Raw genomic sequence first — 21,086 nt, 5'->3', positions numbered from 1 at the left:
CCGTCAACGTATTTAGCCGTCATGTCTAAGACTGCTTCCACGCCCACGTAAAGCACCATGTAGTTTCCTCCACATGACTGCTATGTACTCTTGCCATGTTTGTTTTTTACAATGTCTGTTTTAACAACTCATTAAAACAGAAAAACGGGCTGAAAAAGGTGAATATTACGACCTGAACAGGAAGGACATATTACAGAAGTTGTGACCTCTGTGATTCAGTATACATCATATCACAGTCTGACAGTTTTTGAGAACCCCAGCGTTGGGGGTCTCTGTGAATTTGAGCTGCTCCCTCCTCTAACTGGTCCGGCTGCTGTCCTCCCAGTGAGGTCCCCCAGCAGTGGGCGGTGAGGCTTGGAGGGGAGTGGGATTGTTAATTACGTGGCTCAATTGGGCGTGAAAGCAGCTCGCATCCATTGTGTCTGAAACGTAGCCAAAGCGTAAATGTGTTGCTCATGTCTTTGTTCTTTTTTTTCCTTTCTTCAAACCCTTTATTGGAAATATGTGTCGCGAGCTCCACAGTGTGCACCAACGGGGCCGAGGACAACACAACCCTGGTCAAATAAAAACACGACAAAGAAAGAATTCAAAGAACACGTATATGGACGGGTAGGATTTTGTTAAAAATGAAATCAGGAAGCAATAAATACTGTTGAAACCAGGCCTCTTGTCTTATAACACAACACCTCTTTATTTTATTTTTCTATTTGCTTCATACAGGTAAGAGCTGCAGTTGAAAATCTACAACAGTGTACAAGAGGCATCCTGCCATCGTCTCTGGGTGTGTCTGGGTAGCAGCTGGAGCTACAGTTTGTCCTTTATGTCTTTACTTTACACAACCTAACCCATAAAACCCATAATAACCCATAAATCTCTTAACCATCGGTCCAACATTAAACTGTATGCTCCTCTCCATCCAACAACCTCCCATAATAAACATAGCTCTTAGATTCTCTTCTTTTTTCTTTTTTTTTACTCAACCACAACATGTTTTTTCGGGTCCTTATACAGGTGTCTTGTTCAAACCATGCAACACATACTGTATTTCTGTGGTCAGGACTGTATTGAATGTGTCCAGGTCGTTGCTGCATGTGTATCCATGCATTCATATTCATGTGTATTGTCACAGCTGGCAGGTGTGCACAGTCACTCTCTGGTATCACCCCTGCATACATATTCTCTGTTTTCCCCTCCTATAGAAATATGCAGTTGAATGCCTTATGTGTACCTCCGTGTTTTATCATTTTTATGTCCAGTGTCCACGTGTGAGTTTTCCTTTATAGCCTCACAAATGTTCACATTCAGTGTGTGCATTCTGGTCACGGCCTCTCGATGATTTGGTGTGTATCCTTGCGCAATCACAGCCTCTCGATGTCCCTGTATTTCTTCCTCAGGATGGAAACTTGGTCCCTGAACAACACGGGGTCCAGCCTCATCTGGGAGTGCACCAGGGGCATGAAGCCCAGCCAGCGGCTGAAGGCATTCATGCAGCTCTGTCGCTGGGCGAAGTGGTCTGGGTCGGCCCACCGAGAGGACTTGGAGCCCTTGGTTTAGAGAAACACAGACAAGGGGGGGGGGGAGAGTAAGTCAATAAGTCACCACAGCATTGTAGTAATGCTATTTATAAGAGAATGATGACAATGATACCTTCTGTTTTACTTTTATTTACAGTGCGGCACAGGAACAATGAAAATTGAATATAAGGACGACATAAACAGCTGATATAGTCTTGGTCACACCAGAAAATGGCTCAGCAGAGATACTCGGCGCCTCTTTGTGAAATATATTTGATTTGAGAAGCTCGGCGATGTAGTGATTACACACAGGGTGACTTCATGAACCGCTGGCCCTTGAAAGCTGAACAAATACTTTGTTTTGTCTCCCATAAATATATATAATACAATGTCGCAAATCACACTTGAAAAAGCTAATTGGATTGTCCTGATCCCAGAGAGACACAGGAGGCCCATCGCTCATGAATCCACAGCCTACGGAGGAGCGGCATGCCGACTTATTCGCCCGCACACACGAGCAAAGACATCCGTGTTGTGATTGGTCGGGGGTCGTGAAGGAGCGCCTCCATGCTGGGGAAGCGGCTCCTTGTCGAGGACATCTTGTCATGACGTGGCAGGAGGTGTAGCTCACCTTAACACACATGCTGTACGTCCCCGCTATTTGTTTTTCACCACCTGCTCCTCTGGAGGACCCGGGGTCATCCCAATGACAGAGCTGCTCGACCTGGCCAGATGTTTCGCTGCGTGGGAATCCCCGCAGTCCTCGCTGACACTTTTAGCAAAACAGCAGCACGGAAAGTCAAACAAGTGAAAAGCATACAAGAGAGTGCCTTCCACACATTGTGAGGGAACAACTTTATGTGCTGCAACGAGCAGGTTGTTTATCCCACTCAGATGCACAGTCTAAGAGGGAGCAGCGGATCACTCTTTGGATACTTGTTTTAGAGGCTCTCGCATCTTGTTGTCAACGTGGACTGCGGCTCTTTCACCTCACCTTCCTCTTACGAGTCGAGTCCCTGAGATACGAGGTTATTCACGACACGCGTTGGAACTGTGCGATCCCCTCGGCGCTCGCAGCGTGTGAAGCTCTCGGGAATAGCTTCATGAAAAATACATGCTATTGTCTCCCGCTGCTCGGTGTCCTCCGCTGGATGTCTGAGATGGACAGCATGGAAGGAATGGGGTGGGCCCCCAAGTGGCTGCTGGGAGATGAGCTGGGGGAGGGGGCAGCGGTGGGCAGCAGACTCCTTCGATAAACTGTGGCACGGGGGCGTGGAGTTGGAGCAGGTTCATCCCGTGTGAGGAGCGTGGCAGTCGTTTTTTTTTTTTCGAGGGTCAGGTGGAATAATACAAAAATCAAGTCAAAGAAACGGTTTGGCACTTGAAAACATCTTTTCTTTTGGAATAGAGAGAAAATGTGGAAAAAAAAGCGAGAGCGAGGGCAGGAGGAAGTACATTTAGGTTTGCTGTGCTGCCTTCACAATTAAGACATTAATCACAGGGCCCATACTGCTGAGTCATCGTCATGCCTGTGGTCACGCCATCAATCAAAAGCTGACATAGTGCTGGCCACAGAAAACACACACACACACACACACACACACACACACACACACACACACATAGCATGGACATGTATGGATCTCCCAAAGAGAAGGTCAGTACGTGGCCTGCAGCTTCAACACTACATTCAACACAAGGAGGCGGCTCCTTTTTTATCGTCTTTTCTATTTTAAAAAAGGGATAAGGGAATTTACCTGTTCTATGTTCAACATTACAAAACCAAGTAGCACGAGCAAGATGTCTATATACAGGACTGTCTCAGAAAATTAGAATATTGTGATAAAGTTCTTTATTTTCTGTAATGCAATTAAAAAAACAAAAATGTCATGCATTCTGGATTCATTACAAATCAACTGAAATATTGCAAGCCTTTTATTCTTTTAATATTGCTGATTATGGCTTACAGCTTAAGAAAACTCAAATATCCTATTTCTAAATATTAGAATATCATGAAAAAGTATACTAGTAGGGTATTAAACAAATCACTTGAATCGTCTAATTAACTCGAAACACCTGGAAACACATTTTCAAATGTTTGATTTTGTTTTGCTGTTATAAATCTTTTTTGTAACTTGGTCTGAGGAAATATTCAAATTTTATGAGATAGGATTTTAGAGTTTTCTTAAGCTGTAAGCCATAATCAGCAATATTAAAAGAATAAAAGGCTTGCAATATTTCAGTTGATTTGTAATGAATCCAGAATGCATGACATTTTTGTTTTTTTAATTGCATTACAGAAAATAAAGAACTTTATCACAATATTCTAATTTTCTGAGACAGTCCTGTATATATATATAAGATACACATTCCTGTTGATCGTCTCATTGTATGCCACTGGTTATGTGCCGTGTAACATAGAAATATAAAAATCGAAAGACAGGGATGAAGAACACTGACAGCAAAAACATGGAGGTGAACATCCATGCTTCAAATATGGAAACTTGGTACTGCTATTGTGTCATCGCCTCAACACATGTCAAACACTCTTGTCTCAGCACAGATTCATTGAATGGAATGAAATACTCTTTTGTATTCATTTTGCTTTATTGTGTTGTACATGGAGGGTCATAACTGATTTTGATTTGTTATTGATTCTCTTCTTATTCTTTAAACACTCTTGGACATCTGGATCGCTCTGTTGGGGGTATGACATAATTTTTTAAAGAATGTTCTTAAAGGTGCAGGATCCGAGATCGGGATCATTTGGATCACTCCTCACAAGAGAATCTAAAGTCTTGTTGTTCATCCTGATTTTTAATTGTACATTTTTTTAATTACATATTTCTCTAGTTAGCTGATAATACTGATGACTGACCAAATCTGCTGCGCAACTCATTTCATTCTTTAAAAAATGAAATCGCATTGTGGCTGTGATCTTAAAGGATTTACTCTGGTATTTTTCAACCTGAACCCTTTCTTCCCATTTTGCCTGTGGCCCTTTGAATGCCACAGAAGAAGCGTGCTGTGACGAGTGGGACCTGTCGCTCGTCCACGTTCAGGTTTCACAACGAGACTTCACCTCCGGCGAGACTTAAAAAGACAGACGGGATCAAGCACCAGCTCAAGAGGATCCTTTTATGTCTCTGTGGGGTCACCTGTCAGACACTTATAATAACCATCTGAACCTGTCGATGGCAGAAGCCAAACCGAACCAGAAAGCTTTTAGTGGACGTCACGATGCACTCGAAGCTGTGCAATCTCCCTTGCAGCTTGTCTTGCACTGCCCCTCAATACTTCACCAATTTCCATTACCGTTGTCTCCATTTGCCATTTATACACGAAAAACATGGGAAAATAGGCCGAAGGATGAAAAATACAGAAGTTTTGCTTCAACTTCATGGACGAGCACGTGCCAGTGGTGTGTGTGTGTGTGTGTACGGCTAACAATAAAGCTTCACCTGGCTCATCATGGTTTCCTTGTACTGCTTCTTCTGTGTGACTTTGATTGGCGGCTGCTTGGTGACGGCTGAAACCAGGAAGTTCATCAGGATGTCTTCGCAATTGGCCATGCGGTCCACCATGGTCAGCAGGCTGGCCGGGACGTAGTGGGTGAACAGGTAGTGGTAGTATCTGAGACGCAGAGAGGGAATAAGACAAATGAGGTTAACTGTGTGTTTATGCCTTGTATTAAAGCTGCACCTCTTTCTATTATGTTCTCTTCTGTATGGTTGCTGTGTTGCGTTCAGGAGCGTGGGAGCACTAGATCACTGTCAACTCTGTTACCTCCCTGCCGAGGTTCTCTCTCTCTCTCTCTCTCTCTCTCGCTCTCTCACAATTCACTTTTCTTTCTATGAATTGTTGTTGGCTTTTGAGGTTTTAAACAACAAAAGAACTAAAGAGTTGCTCTTCTACATTTAATGTACCCCTCTACTTAATACTTTGGTTTCACTTTTTTCCCTTTCATTCCCAGCTTTTGACAATAATTTTAAGACATAGCAGTGAGGTGGAGCAATATCATATTATCCCAATCCTCCTCTCTATTACTCCACTTGAAAGATGACTTTTAATGTGGTTCGTATCTTGTGGAGAAGGATAAAGTACATCTGTGAAGTTGTAATAGATCAACTTTACAGGTGGTGCAGAACAAGTGCACCACAAGACAAATGGATGCTGTAAGAGTAGCTTGATGGGATCACTATTATATCAGATAATTAAACTATATTATTGAATGTCATCAATACGATGTGTTGTGCCTTAAAATGATCCTCAGTGATTGCCATTAGTTTAGTCAGTGTGTAGTAAACAATAAACCAATATAGAACAGTACAACATAATAAAACAAAATACACGTTCATTAAAGTGTCTTTCACTAAAAGCTAGTTCCTTCAGTACCTCCTGGATGCACCCAGGTATTTTGGTTAAATGAACGTCAATTGAATGACAAAAGAAATGAACAATTGCAAAGCTTGACTGATGAGCAGTTCATGTGGGTGTTGTACCTGTGGTAGAAAGCGGCGCCCGTAAGGACCATGGAGTATTCATTGGTCCATTTGGAGGTGTAGCCCCAGCGGGACCTGGAACTGTCCCAGTAGTGGCTCCTCGCTGGATAACCAACGATACGCTCCGGAAAGCTTTGCCATACAATAAAGGCAAAATCCACCTGTGGGAGCATAAAGTGAAGAAAGACGCCAGCGGTAAGAAAAGAAGACGAGGCCAGTGGGAAATGAAGAGCATGAAACAGTCTGAGGAAAGTAAGACAAGGCGTTGAAAAGATGGTGAGAATGAGGAGGAGGAGAAAGAGGAAAGATTTGGAGAATGGGAAGAGTGTAAAGTCATGTTGAGAGCATATTCTAACTAAATAGATATTCCTTCCCAATGAGCCTGCAGAGGAGATAAACAGATGTGAACAACTTAATGAGAAAAGCGATCAACTGGAATTTAGTTTGCAATGACGTCATCAACAGCCGTAATACTTCCTCACAACCGTGAACGGTCCTCTCCCACCTGACATGTTAACCATCAAATCACATGTCATGTTAAACATTACAAGATTCACTTGACATAGTTTCATGTTAGAATTTGGATTTTCCATTTGACCATGAACAGGCCTGACCTCTAACTCCTACTCATTTCTTTGAGCTTCAACAAGTTATATTCCTTGAGTGTATTTTAAGTTGCAAACAGACTTATTAACGGCGACGATACTTTTTGGTTTACATTTGTGGTGAGTTTGAGTAGACTGTGGTTGCCGGAAAACCGTTTCTGTAGCGAACCAATCAGCCGGACTTTACTGGTCGAAACGCAATCTAGGAACCCACCAGCCATTCTCATATTTAATGAGCATAAAATGAGCTTGTAAACTGGCTACTTGTGAAACAATCTGGTCGGAGACGTTGCATTATGACGACATTTTACTCTGGCCCTGAATGTAACGCCCTGTCTCCTGTGTTCTGTGTCTCCTCTATGTCTCCTCTGTTTCTCCTCTTTGTCTCCTCTGTCTTGATTGTTTCATTCCCTTCACCTGCCCTCAGCCACTCCTCTGTCTCCTTGATTGGTTAATTCCCTTCACCTGCCCTCAGCCGCTCATCTGTCTCCTTGATTGGTTAATTCCCTTCACCTGCCCTCAGCCGCTCATCTGTCTCCTTGATTGGTTAATTCCCTTCACCTGCACTCAGCTACTCCTCTGTCTCCTTGATTGGTTAATTCCCTTCACCTGCCCTCAGCCACGCCTGTCTCCCTGATTGTTTCATGCCGTACACCTGTGTTTCCCCCTATATATTGTGCCAGTCTTTCCCTTGTCTCCTGCAAGGCATACCTTCCTCACCGAGATCAAATCCACAGTTGCTTCCTCTCATGCATGTTCATCGACTCTATAGGAAGACAAGCATTCCAATTCCCTTCTTTTGAGTCTGAACACACTTTCAGTACGAGCAATGAGCGGCTCAACGATTCTCTAACACACTTGTGTGCTGAGAGGGTGTTAACGGCTTCTGGATCTGCATGTTCTTCACCCAGCCATTGGTCCTTCCTGCTCCGTGTCACTTGTCTGGAGCACCTGGTGTCCTTGAAGAAGCTGGAGTTCCCTGAGAATGAGCCTCTTTTGCATTAAAACTCCACTGAGATTTTCAGGCGGGCACGCCGGAGAATAAGAGGATCAGCACATAATGAAATACACCAACACACACACACAAACGCAACCTCGGGCCGGGTGAGAAAATTAATTACGAGAATAGTAGAGGTAGAGAGACAGCGTCGTGGAGGGGAGCACCGAAAGTGGATGTTCTTTCGCGAAACCTCGCGGCTTCTGTCGCGAATTGCGTGAGCGTTGAGTGTAAAGCGCAGAAGCTAAGCCGAGGGAAAGGTTGGAGCTGCCATTATCGGTGTAGGCTCTGATGATGTGTGCACACAAAGTGTGCGTGTGTGTCGGTTTGAGTGTGTGTTTGTGATGTCTCTGATGTCTCGACAGCTGTGCAGAAAGGATTAATGATATCACGCAAATATAATTTTTCCTTCAGAGATTAAAAGGTTCTTTATAATGTGAAATGGCACGTGTGTTTGTGTGTGTATGTGTGTGCGTGCATGTGTGTGTGTGTGTGAGTTTACAAGAGAGAGAGAGAGAGCGAGAACCAAGCATTCCTAATCTGTCTGTCTTAATTACGGTTTAAAACAGAGACTTGTTTTGGCTGAGGAATTCAAGGGAGGAGTGCAAGTGGAACACAGCCTGTGTGTGTGTGTGTGTTAGTGTGTGTGCGTGTGTGTGTTATACATACTAATGGATTCTACAAGGCCAAGATTGATCCGAGGATCAGAGGGTCAATCCAGCAATAGATCTGTGACAAATCTCTTCCGACATATGGATTTAACATGTCCGATGTTATCAGATGAAAAGAAGCTCCATCACATTTTAGAGGCCTCTATCCTCCCTCAGTCTGTGGTCTTTCTCCAATGTGTTTTGAGACCTTGTGTTTTTCAATCTGTTTTTATTTTTATTTTGTGCTCCATGTGAAGCGATGCCACTGCGATGCTTTCACTGTCGACTACCATCTGATTTCAGGGTGATAAAAGTGGAGGAAAATGTGTTTTAAACTGAGCAGGTTGAGAGTGCCGTGGCTTGGATGAACCTGGACCAACAGTCCCAGCGTGATCCAGGACAACCAGCCGGGGCGTAAGGACCACACTGAGGCCACAAGCGGCTACTCTAGGTTTGTATTTCAGAACATCTTTGGCGCTGCAGCCGTTCTCACCAGGTACATCGCCGTGGTTACTTCTGACAGAATACCCTCAAACTTTCCATTATCTGCACTGAATTCTAGTGTTTGAATCGATTTCTTATGGCTCCTGACAGTGACAGTTGGAAATAGCAAGACGGAAAGTTTAGTGCGTGCCATGCATAAGGTGAGGATAATGATTAGGTGTTGGATGTTTGTCTTAAAGGTGCTGAATTCAATATTCATAACATATCTATTGTCTCTCAATGGCTCTAAACATGGCGATGTCTGAGCCAGCAGCTTGCAGCTAACGGTGCTGACTCGGCTAGAAGGACACACCCGCCACCTCGGCCATAGCGTAGCATAGCAGACGGTGGCCATGAGCTAACCACTGGCTCAAGGCAAGTCACACACGATAATGCATGCAGGTGTAAATCAAAGTTCTCCTCGGCTCAACAGGAGGGAAAGGTGAGGTAACACTTGCAGTTTTCTGAAAGTACGATTTCTTCCTGAATCTAGTTAATATTCACTGCAGGGAACTGTGTTAAAATTCCCCGAGCTCTCCAAATCAAAATGAATACGTGTAACTTGCAGTTAACATGTGTGCGCGTGACTTCAGTGTCGCAGAGTGTTTGATTGCTAATTTTCACAATAAAATATTCTGTTTCGAATTTATATGCACAGATATTTCCCCCAGTGTGTGTGCAACGTCACTGTTATTCTAATACGTCTTATTCTAGTCTTAATGGTTTCTATTACTGCACATATAGTATTAATATTTTACAAACTGGACTTTCTCATTTAATTTCTCAAGTTGATTGCAGGTGGCTCGTCTCATCTTAAGCGACCCTTTCTTTACTGCCTTCTACTTACTACACTCAAAGAAATGACTCATTGGATGAACTCAATTAAATTGTTGGCAGGTTTTCCATCCAATAATTATATGCAACTCCAACTCAAATTTAGCACATCAGTGCAATAAAATGTAATTAAGTTAGTCCAACTCATTTGTATCAAATACATCTAAAATAAAATAACGATATTTATTAAATTAAATTAATTTATGTTTGTCCAACTCAAAATATAAACTAACTAACTAACTAACAAAATATGCAAACTCCACACAGAAGGAAAGCCCCGACTGGGAATTGAACCCACAGACCTCTGGCTGTGAGGCGACAGTGCTAGCCACTACACCACCATACAGCCCTGAAAGTGTGTTCACCTCATGTAAACAACTGATTTTCAGAAGGCGCATGCGCAAAGGGTAGTCCTCAATGAAACACATTTATTTTGAGTTGATATGCACACCATCTAACCTAAATAAATCTAATAAATGAAAGTATTCATACATTTTGTGTTACACCCATTAAATATAAATATCTATTTTTGTAATTGATTTATTTAAATGTATCAAACAATATTTAAATGTGTCACCTCGAAGAAGGGCTTGAATCGTTTTTGTGAGTGTAACCTAAATAAATCTAATAAATTAAAGTATTCATACATTTTGTGTTACACCCATTCAATATAAATATCTTCGTTTTGTAATTGATTTATTTAAATGTATCAAACAATATTTAAATGTGTCACCTCTAAGAAGGGCTTGAATCGGTTTTTTGAGTGCAGGCAGTAAGACTAGTACACGCTGCAGGTCATGATCCAGTTCTACATCCATACAGACAATGGATCTGTCCAACACCCCCAAATATAACCTTGGTCTAGTCTTACATGTCAAAATGATGGTAATGCACTCAATCAATTCTTTATAAAGGGTCTTGCATCAGCTGAAAAATGCATTTTACTGCACAATGAGTCTACTTTTGATACTTTAAGTATATTTTGTGTGCATACTTTTATTTAAGTATAGTTCATAGCATAGTATTAGCACTTTTAGGAAAAGGATATGAATACTTCTTCTGCCGCTGCTGAAACCTGCCCATAACATCCTAGGCCCCTGAATAAAAAGAGGATAAAGATTCAGCCATCACTATCGAGGAACTATTTCCAAATCCACCATATTGAAAAGGTCTTCCAAAGGGCATAACTCAGCTGCATGTTTGGCTGCCCAATATGAAACCAAAGCTTTGTCATTTTTTTTTAGTCGCATTCCCCTCTCTAATCTCTCTTCATGGAATAATCATACATTTAATGAGCTGAAACAATGTAATTATGAAATTGGCACAGCCATTCTTCCGCTGAGGTATTATAATATGAAAAGTCCTATTAAAAGCGTAATGTTCTCTGTTGCACATTTTCACTCACTTGACATATTTCATCTCCTTTCAATAAATCCCCTCACCATGTTAAAAAGGGCAATTAGAGGAACGGGTTAGTAAGCACAGCAAAGATTCCCTCTTCTTTCCCTGCATTAACTCTCTCTCTCTTTCTCTCTCTCTCTCTGACATATTCTTCCTCTTCCTCATTTCATAAAACAAGTGGTAACCCCCATAAAAGTTTAGCTGTACAAACTTGCTCGCTGTGCCTCAAATTGTAGCCCAATATAGTATGATTGTGATCCCGCCAGCGTGGAAAAGGTGAACATTGACTCGCTCCCATCAATAAAACATCTCAGAGTTTAAAGATATAATGGATCTCTTGGGCTCATTGGGCTTCACAATCCATTATGGATCGCATCTCTTACTCGCTGAAAAGCTGGAGAGAAGCGAGGCTGCTACTTGTAATGACTCTCAAAGTAGAAGCACTCACTGAGCATCACAGATGAGCTGTTACTGATCTGTTTTGTGTGTTGCTTTTTAGGTCCAAAATATAAGAAACTTTGTATTTGTTTTACATTTATTTTTCCCAAAATAGCTATTAAATATATTTATATTGGGTTTTCCAATGTTAGTGGTGGAGTCCGCCATTCCTGTGCCAAATTGAAGTATATCTAGACATGAGGAATTCAGAGGTAATAAAGCATTTATTTAATCCAGTGCTTTTAATCATAGATATGAGTCTCACAGTTCATTGTTCCTCAGCTTTAGCATTTATAGGTAGCGTAGCATTCATCACTTTCATTCAGTTTCTACTAATTGTTAGTTTCACACCATTATTATACAAAACTAGACCTACATAGCAGAAATTATATCAATTTCAATAACCCGAAAATAATTTTAAATTTAGTTTTGCATTTGACCCTCTTCAATGTGCTTCTCTACTCTCCTTTCCCTATTTCCTCTTGCCTTTATTTTACTTTGTTTTCTTTCAATTGTCTGCTTTTCTAATCCTTTACATGTTTCCATTTTTGTTTCCATTTTGTTAACTGTGATCTTTTCTCCTTTGCACTTTTTCTATTCCCTTGTTTTCTTTTCATATTTGTAATAATCCTTAAAAGCAAAGCACATTTTCCTACCTTAGTTTAGTGACTAACACAATGTTTGGCAATTATCTTGCAATGAATGACATTCATGACTGAGCGTGGACTGACTGCCTCATTTGGGAAAGAATCAATACTGTATTAAGACATCACCACCTTTTGCCACAAGCTGACATAGACTGTAGCTTGTTATACAAACATTGTCTGTCTGAATTAATCAGAGGGTGGAGGTTTTCAAAAGTGTTCAGATTTCGTGACATGCAATTTGATGTTTTGAAAGTTGAGTAAACTCAGTAGAAATGTGGGCAAAAGTAAACTAAATGTATATCTGTGTTTGTGACCACTTGCTCCACGCAATGTGTCTGTAGAGATGATGTTTTAAAGGTAACAGCGCAACGTAACAGCACAATGTAACGGCGCAACGTAACAGCGTAACGTAACAGCGCAACGTAACAGCATAACGTAACAGCGCAACATAACAGCATAACGTAACAGCGTAACGTAACACCGTAACGTAACACCGTAGCGCATAACACAGCACAACATCGTAAGGCAACAGCGTAACATAACAGTGTAACGCAACATCATAGCGCGACAGCGTAACCCGACAGCATAACCCGACAGCGTAACCGACATCGTAATGCAACATCGTAATGCAACATCGGAACGCGACATTGTAACGCAACATTGTAACGCAACATCGTAACGCAACATCGTAACGTAACATCGTAACGTAACATCGTAACGTAACATCGTAACATAACAGCGTAACGTAACAGCGTAACGTAACACCGTAGCGCATAACACAGCACAACATCGTAAGGCAACAGCGTAACATAACAGTGTAACGCAACATCGTAGCACGACAGCGTAACCCGACAGCGTAACCGACATCGTAATGCAACATCGTAATGCAACATCGGAACGCGACATTGTAACGCAACATCGTAACGCAACATCGTAACGTAACATCGTAACGTAACATCGTAACGTAACATCGTAAGATAATAGCGTAATGTTTGCCGTCTCATCAGACGTCTGGTAGTGGTGTTCGTAAAGGGTCACTGTTGTGCCAAGTGGTTGACAAGTCATTTGCGTCTCACCTCATTTGTTGAGAGAACCGAGTCTTCATCCAGACTGAGGATGGCGTCAGTGAGGACGACGTCGTGGGGGACAAAACGACTGCTCATCGTCTGGAGGGACAGGAAGAGAACACTGATATTGTAAACAACGTATTTATATACATATCCAATCAGAAGCAACATACATTCATTTTTTTGTGAAGTGATGTGGCAATAAGCATCGTGGTAACTGACATATAGCCAGTAAATGTTTTGGTTAATATTATTTTTGGGGTTATTTTATTATTTTTATTAGATAACTATAGAGGAGTGATATTTTAATAAAAATAATAATAATTTAAAAAAAGATAATATATAACTTGTATTAATTTGTATCAAGATATGACTTATCAAGGTAAAATAAGCAGCCTATGAGAACATGTCTTCGTTTCTGCTGTGTGTCCATTAATCAATACGCTGACTCAATAGTTTTGGTACAAGTCCTTATCAATTCACTCCGAACAGAAAGTGTAGTAGACCTTGATCCATTGGCCTAAAGAGGGCTGCTGCAGCTGATTATGCTATTGACCTGTAATTAAAGTGTGAATTATTGAACTGTCGAGAAGAAAAAGAAAACAAGACACTTGACTTCAGTAGAGAACCACCAGGTTACACACCGCAGCATCACTCGTACGTCGTTAGTGTTTGCGATTGCTCTCACCAATGTTTACTTATTTAGTGGGTGGAGCCACAAACAATTGAGCTCTTCTGTGGGTGTCATTCAAAGACAATATGAAACATATTTTCCGTCACACATTCATCAACACTTATGATTACCTCTGCATTAAGTCTGAGGAGAACTTACTGGGTGTAATTGTGAATTTTCTTATGGGGTTTTATCTTGATCAACTACGGTTTTATCTAATTGAAATGTACCTCTTGTGTTAATTACAGTCACAGTAATGACATTTAACACAGATTTACTGTCTGAATTAAAGTATATATTGAATTCACACGCCCCAGGGGTAATATTAAGAGGCTTATTTTGTAGAGCAAAGCCGCAAATATCCGCAAGTTTAATGTCTACTTCCATCTCAGCTTAATGAGCCGGTGAAAGCTGACTGAAATGTATAAAGAACTTCAGTGTAACATCAAATGCATTTCAACGCAAATCTCCTGAATTAATTGAGAGTGCCACATCAAAATATGCATTAATTCACTGCTTAGAGGGAGTACTCTTGACAGAACAGTTATTTTTGCTTGGATGGATGCCCAATAATTAGCAGGCAGGTAATTAGTTCTGTCAGAATGAGGTTCAAAATATTGTAACAGTCTCTCAGCTCTCTTGTGAAAACTGCCATCCCAGTGATACTGGCTGAAGTAAATTAACCACTTGCCTTAATATTAACTGTATGAATCCTGGATTAATGGTCGAAAGGCAGTACATTCAAGAAATGTATGATTTCCATGAGTTATACGAAGCATACGCACGATCCCTTGCTCAATGCGCACATATTGTGCAGGTACAGGTTTATTTCAGAGGGCCCCTTGTCCAGTGCCTGTGATTGATCAATGAGCCCCTTTCAGTGTGTTTCTCTTGCATCAAGGGTTGAACTAGTTGTTATGCCCCGTCACAAATATATTTGATCAAAACCTGTTTATTACTGTGACAGGTTTGTGGATGTCACCAGGAGGTTTCTTCCCCAAGCACCGAAGGATATACGAAGAAAGATATTTGGTAATATCATGTATTGTCATTGCAGACTGTGCCTCTGCTCTCCACTCGCTCCTCAGTCCCTACTGCTCCTTTACGGGGACGGATGCAAACACACACACACAGATTGGCCTCAGCTGAGCCGATTATCAATCAGCCACCAGCTGAGTCCAATTAGACACCGTTCCCTGAACCAACCCCCGCTCCACCCACTCTGCAGCAGAGCATAAACACACCCCGCTTCCACAATTACATAATTGGGTTGACAAATCCTTCTGGACTTTGATAAGAGAAGTTGACAAAACAATCTAAATCTTAGTCAGCTGATGAGGACCCTGTGATGTGGTTGAAAGCTCCAGAATAACAAACTGCCATGCCAGGCACTCGCCTGACCAACAATATTCACGCCTACGGTGTGTGACTGTTGAATGAATGTTAGTGAGCCCTGATGGACCGGTGGCCCGCATGGTGGCCCATGCCACCAGTGTATGAAGAGGTGACTGATGGCATGTCGTGTTAAAGTGCTTCAAGTGATCAGAAGGCTAGAACAGGTGCTTTATTTACCCTGCAATCAGTGGAGTGGGCAGCCAGCTCCACTAAGATGGTAAACATTATACCCGCTTAACATCCGCATGTTAGTATTGTGTAGTATCGTGATAGTCGTGTACCGATTACTTGGCCCCGGACTTAGTCCGCAGAGCCCCGAAGCCCCGCCTCTACTACCTCTCAGAGGTCCGTTCACTCGTTTATTCAACGTTTATTAATACTGAATTTAAGTATTGGGATCAGATTAAAGGTTTCTGGAAGATGTGAAGGAAACATCCACAAATGTACACACAGACAGAGATTTCTTGGCTCGGTCGTTCGATGAACACGCCGCCATTAGCAGTTAGCTCAAAGCAGAGCTGCGTCTAAGTACGGCCAAATTAATTCACATCACATCCAGACAGACGGACAAAACCCCCCCGCTGCCCACTTCCCTCTGGCAGGTGTCAATGCTTTCCGGCCTCTGGACAGAGATTAGATCCCACTGAGATCACTGGAAGTTCAATGGTCTGAACCTTATCTCTGTCGCCTTTGTCGCTTTCCTTTCACCCATTTCCCCTCTTTATATTTGCGATAACTCTTGCTACTTCAAGGGGCGTCTTTTGGACATCTGGTCTCTCTTTATGTCGCAGATGTCTCCAGATGTCTCCAGATGTCTGTACATTACAGCTAAAAGTCAAAGATCACATCTTCATTGACAGCCCTTGAACATTTTGATGAGCACCTCATTGTTAGAGTCGGAAATTGTAGGTCAAAAAATTATATTTATTATTTCAGCCTTTATAAGCCAGAGAGAAAAAGTTATCAAAAAGCTGGTTCAGAAAGTGGTGCAGATAATTATCTTAGGAGTTGAGTGCAGCATTTAATGGAGCAATATCGACTCAAATAGATACTCAACTCCAAATGAATTATAATGTTGATCTGATGTGAACAATAAGCAACTGCTTCCTAAAACGTAGCACAACATATTTGCTGTATCAGATTAGAAAACCAAACACATACCATTCCTCTGTGCAACCAGAAGTCGTGTAATTTTGGTTGATAAAATATAACATCTCCCAATGAGGAAGACAAATGGAAGTAATTACAGTTTAATAAATAATACACAACATTATTTTTTAAGTCAACACAGGACCATCAATTCTATTCTGATACGGCTCCCTCGACTCTCGGTTCAATCACATTTCAACCTTAGTTGACCTTTGAACTCTTCACTTTTACACTCCTTTGGTATAATTTAAATGCAAACCTAAGGACTCAGGATCAATGTTCAAGATGACCGTATCAATATTAAATGCAGGTTATGGTGGCCTCACATGCAATATTGCAAGGTAATAGATGAAGGTGAGATATAGTCGACATATTAACAGTGAAAGTAAGGAGTCCTTTGATAATATTGACGTGTGGGTCATAAATGTTTAGCCAGCAGGACCTTACAGCAAGGTCAAGCTATGAGCTACCGGATTCACCTGACCGGTCAGCCATACTCCCCGTGTGCTGAAACGATTACGAAATCATTTAAACTTGTATACTTCTGAATAATTAATGGTCCTTCAACCGAACCGGAAACCCAGCGTAAACAACAATTAGATGTGGTGTATGTATAATGACAGCACACAAGAGTTGGGGCAGAAGCATGTGACGGAGTCAGAATTCATCTTGTGGATAGATGATCGTTCACAGCGTACTAAGACATTGGAAAGGATTCATTTATCAATCAAATGGATTTATGTTTCTGAAATCTCTGTTGAAATTGCCTTTCAGCCGACACGGGCATCCATCACTAATGCCTAATCGGAAAAGTTGCAATAAAAATGAAACGTGTATGCATGTTAAAAAAGAACTTCAACAGCTCCACAAAAGATCCACACACTGTATTCAAAGTATCCTACAAGTTTAAAGGTGCCAAATGGAAGAAAAGGAAAGAGAGGAAGCCAAAGCTTTCTGATGGGATGTGTCCGCTCTTATAGAGCAGATACAATCATGACCAACGGCAAACTACTCGGCTGTTGCGCTCGGTCGGGGCAAATTTTAAAACTTTACGTGAGTGTGTGGTTATAATAGTGGGAATAAACACAGCCAGCGCTTGGTAGGAAACACACTGAAGAGCATCTGCCCGGGCTGCACGACCATATAACACATGACTAATTATAGGACCATTGTCTCTGTTGGGTAGCGGCACACACACACACACACACACACACACACACACAGCACACACGCACATCATTGCCTTTGAGACACATTTTTATCGTCACCAGTGAAAACATTGCTCTTGTATTTCAAGTGGGAACACATTTACACGAAAACAAACGGAAGCAATTAGACCACAAAGCGTCACGGAGAGAGAGAGAGAGAGAGAATGAGAATCCATAATCTGTTTACCAACCAGAAACAGGTTAGTTGTAATTGCATTATACTGTACATATGCTGTCATATGAGGCATGTTGGCGATCAGTGAGTGAGCGAGTGTGACTGTGACTGGGTGTGTTTTTAGGTAGACGCCTGATTGTTTGAATAGCTGAGGACTTTGAAAAAGGCGAGATCATTTTAAGCATCGCAGAACGGTTGTGAGTTCACATGGGCGAGTGTCAGAGGACAGGACATTATGCCATATTACCAACGAACTCACGCTGCAATTGCAGGATTGAACCTCCTGTCACATCAATCTGACATCATCAATAGTCAGACATGAAACAGCACTGCATTAAAATACAATCAACTCAGGTGGAACACTGTCCAGTACATGATGCTCCCATTCCAGCACAGTTGTCTCTCCATAGCTGTTAACATAGAGAAGTTTGCATGATTTGCATTACATCCCATCAGAAGGAACAGGAAGGAAAAGTGGTGGGATGTAACTAAGTACGTTTATTCAAGTCAAATATAAGAAAAAAAGTTTAAAAATGAGGCTCATTTTGAGGTGCCTGCACTAAACCTTGATACTGGTATTTTAAATGTATGCTATTCATACTACACTACATTTCAGAGTGAACAATTGTACTTGTCAGAGCAACAACAAAGAACACAATGTTTTATCTGCAGCAGGCGATCAAACATAATAAACCGTTTACTTACAAATTAATAAAAACCAAATATAGTCTGCGGCACTCGGCAGTAACAGAGCAAATAAAAGACTTTTACAGTGATTTCAGGCTTGAAAAGTTAAAACTGAGTAATTAATTCCCTCCTTAATGAGCCATAATCAGGGTCCACTTTTGTTTTGCTGTGGGTTTTAATATAATAATAACACGAAAGGGTCTGAACATCTGGCATTCTCAGCGGTGCTTTGCTTAATTTCTTGAATCATCTATCATGAAATGAAGCGGAATGGCTCCCCGAGGTTATTGCGGAACTCCAAATGCACATCACAGGATCGTTTGAGGTGCATTTAAAATGTCAAACTAGAGATATTGTATATTTGACCTCTCCGTGAGTCTGGGTGAATCCTCAGGAGACATTTTGACCATTAAAACCTCAAAGCTAAAGGCTGACAGTTATCAGTTATATATACTAAATGCTTCGGATGGGTTAAATAAAGAGGTCAAATTGAATATATGCAACATTTATTTGACAATAAATGAATGTTTGACTGTAAACTTCTAGCTGCAGCCGAAAAGTAAGACTATGCGTGAAGGGATTATTGAGGTCAGAGAGGCGTCTTTGTTTTAGGACAATGACTTTCAGCATATCAACACACAAGTGCACAAAGACAAAGAAGCATGCAGATGGTAAAATCCCAAAAATCCAAAAGGTATCTTCCCCTTTGAACCCAAACCTGTTTTCATTCTTCCTTTCTAGTGTCCTAAAGTTGAGGATTGTGGAATTTAGAAGGCAGCTAGAAGTGAAAGTGTCGGTTTGAACATTACCGACAAACTCAAAGTGCATTTGAGAAAATCAGCTTTAGAAAGGGGAGACACATCTCCTCACTGGTATGCAAAAGAAAGTATCTTTTAAGATGTAATGGATGCAAAAAGCCAGCAGCTGTTACCTTGGTCTGTCCTTCAATGACAGTGAGAGGCACGCTGGTGGAGGGCCACTTGTTCCTCAGAGGTAAAGGCTTATCGCAGTTCCATAAAACCACGATCTGTATGTGAAAGTCATTAACATCATTTTACATACATTTTTGCATAGAGGTGTTTGAAACAGTTGATTTCTTCCACAAAGGAGGCATTTTCATCTTAGAAATAAATAAATAAATATGTGCCTTGTTTTCTTTAACATGTATTGTGAGGCCTCAGTATTGTAGTCATGTTCATATTGTATCATGAACAAAAGGTCAATCAACTATGTTTATAACATAATTCAATGTTAGCAGTATGGCAACTGTAAAGAACATTTTAAAAATCATTAATTTATTAATACGTCCTTATTTTGTAAAGTAAAAGATCACAATATTTTAAAAATATTTTTTAAATATTAGAATATGATTTAAATGTTCTGATGAAATGGTATAGAATAAAATAGTACTACTATAAGGGGGGGGAAAGTAAAAAATTAGAGAATAATGTTAGGAAAAGGTCACTTTGAGAGAAACATATGTTGTGATTGGATATGAGTATGCATTTTTAATTAATGTTTCTCCTAACTTTCCTGATATACTATGCAGTAACAATTTTCCCTTTGAGCAGTTTATATAGTTCTTGCAACTGCATACTACATACATACATATCATAATCCCCCCTCCCTACTTGGCATTTCATTCCAGCATCCAATAGCAATTTTGTGCTTAACGATTAATCGTCAGGTCATCAACATCCCTCACAGGAGTATTCAAGTATTACGATTTTTTGCTTGATTTATTTTCCACAGAGGGCCTGACACCCCGTTGTGTTTGAGGAATGGCTGAACCCCCCCCCCCCTTGTCAAATGGTACTCCCTGAAGAAGCAAGTCGATAAAGAAAAACACAAAAATAATGCCAGGAGAAGGAGAGCCAAGGAGAGGAAGAGGAGGAAACAGATTGACACCTCTTTGTATGGTGTTTATTTTGCTTTGTGTTTGTCTTTATTATATCATATTTACTATTATGTGTCATTATTTCCCTTCGTTGAACCGGCACTGAATCCCAGTGGGATGCAGACACTCTTCCCACCTGTGCACAGAACTTGGACTTGGCTATAGCGATGATGAGCTTCACCACGGGGGAGATCTGGGGCTGCAGAGGAGTAACCGTGTGGATCACAGCCGTGAACTGCTGCGCCGGGCTCCTACCTGCACACACACACACACACACACACACACACACACACACACACACACACACACACACACACACACACACACACACACACACACACACACACACACACACACAGAGAGAACCAGTTGTCATGGGTGAACTGTATTTAGGTTTTTAACACAGGTGTGTGCAGCGTTAGCTCTCCATAAAGGTCCATAACGGTTAACTGGACACAAGGTGCTCTCCGCTGCACTCGTCATCACTCATCCTGACAGGATGTATACCCCCCCCCCCCCTGCTTCCCATCAGTGAGCATGAGTAAACACGTCTAATCCAAGAGTTTCATTTGATTGTCTCCTTTAGTGAATTGTGAATCGTGCTGATTTGTTTCTATTAGGAGCAATTCGTATTTTTTAAAACCATTTCATTAAAACTGCTTTTGTTAGTTACCTTGTTCTTTTGCATTTTATTTTAGCAAACAAATAAACCAAACCGGTCAAAAACAGAAAAATAAACAAAACGGAACAACACTTTAAATTAC

General features: G+C 41.2%; 1 protein-coding gene across 1 annotated transcript in view; it reads right to left on the bottom strand.

Annotated features, from left to right (window-relative positions):
- Positions 1-689: 689 nt before the first annotated feature.
- Positions 690-21,086, bottom strand: part of LOC130202948 (exostosin-1) — a 213,912-nt gene continuing 193,515 nt past the window's right edge. The window contains exons 7-12 of the mRNA XM_056428844.1: positions 20,459-20,577; positions 19,357-19,452; positions 13,148-13,237; positions 6,017-6,177; positions 4,976-5,147; positions 690-1,544 (exon numbers count right to left, since the gene is read on the bottom strand). Of these exons, the coding sequence (XP_056284819.1) occupies positions 1,359-1,544; positions 4,976-5,147; positions 6,017-6,177; positions 13,148-13,237; positions 19,357-19,452; positions 20,459-20,577 (824 nt within the window). The 3' untranslated portion in view covers positions 690-1,358. The remainder of the gene's footprint in view (positions 1,545-4,975; positions 5,148-6,016; positions 6,178-13,147; positions 13,238-19,356; positions 19,453-20,458; positions 20,578-21,086) is intronic.

The sequence above is a fragment of the Pseudoliparis swirei genome, chromosome 12 (assembly GCF_029220125.1).
Source record: "Pseudoliparis swirei isolate HS2019 ecotype Mariana Trench chromosome 12, NWPU_hadal_v1, whole genome shotgun sequence".
NCBI classification, from domain to species: domain Eukaryota; kingdom Metazoa; phylum Chordata; class Actinopteri; order Perciformes; family Liparidae; genus Pseudoliparis; species Pseudoliparis swirei.
This window is presented reverse-complemented; position numbering and strand designations above follow the sequence as displayed.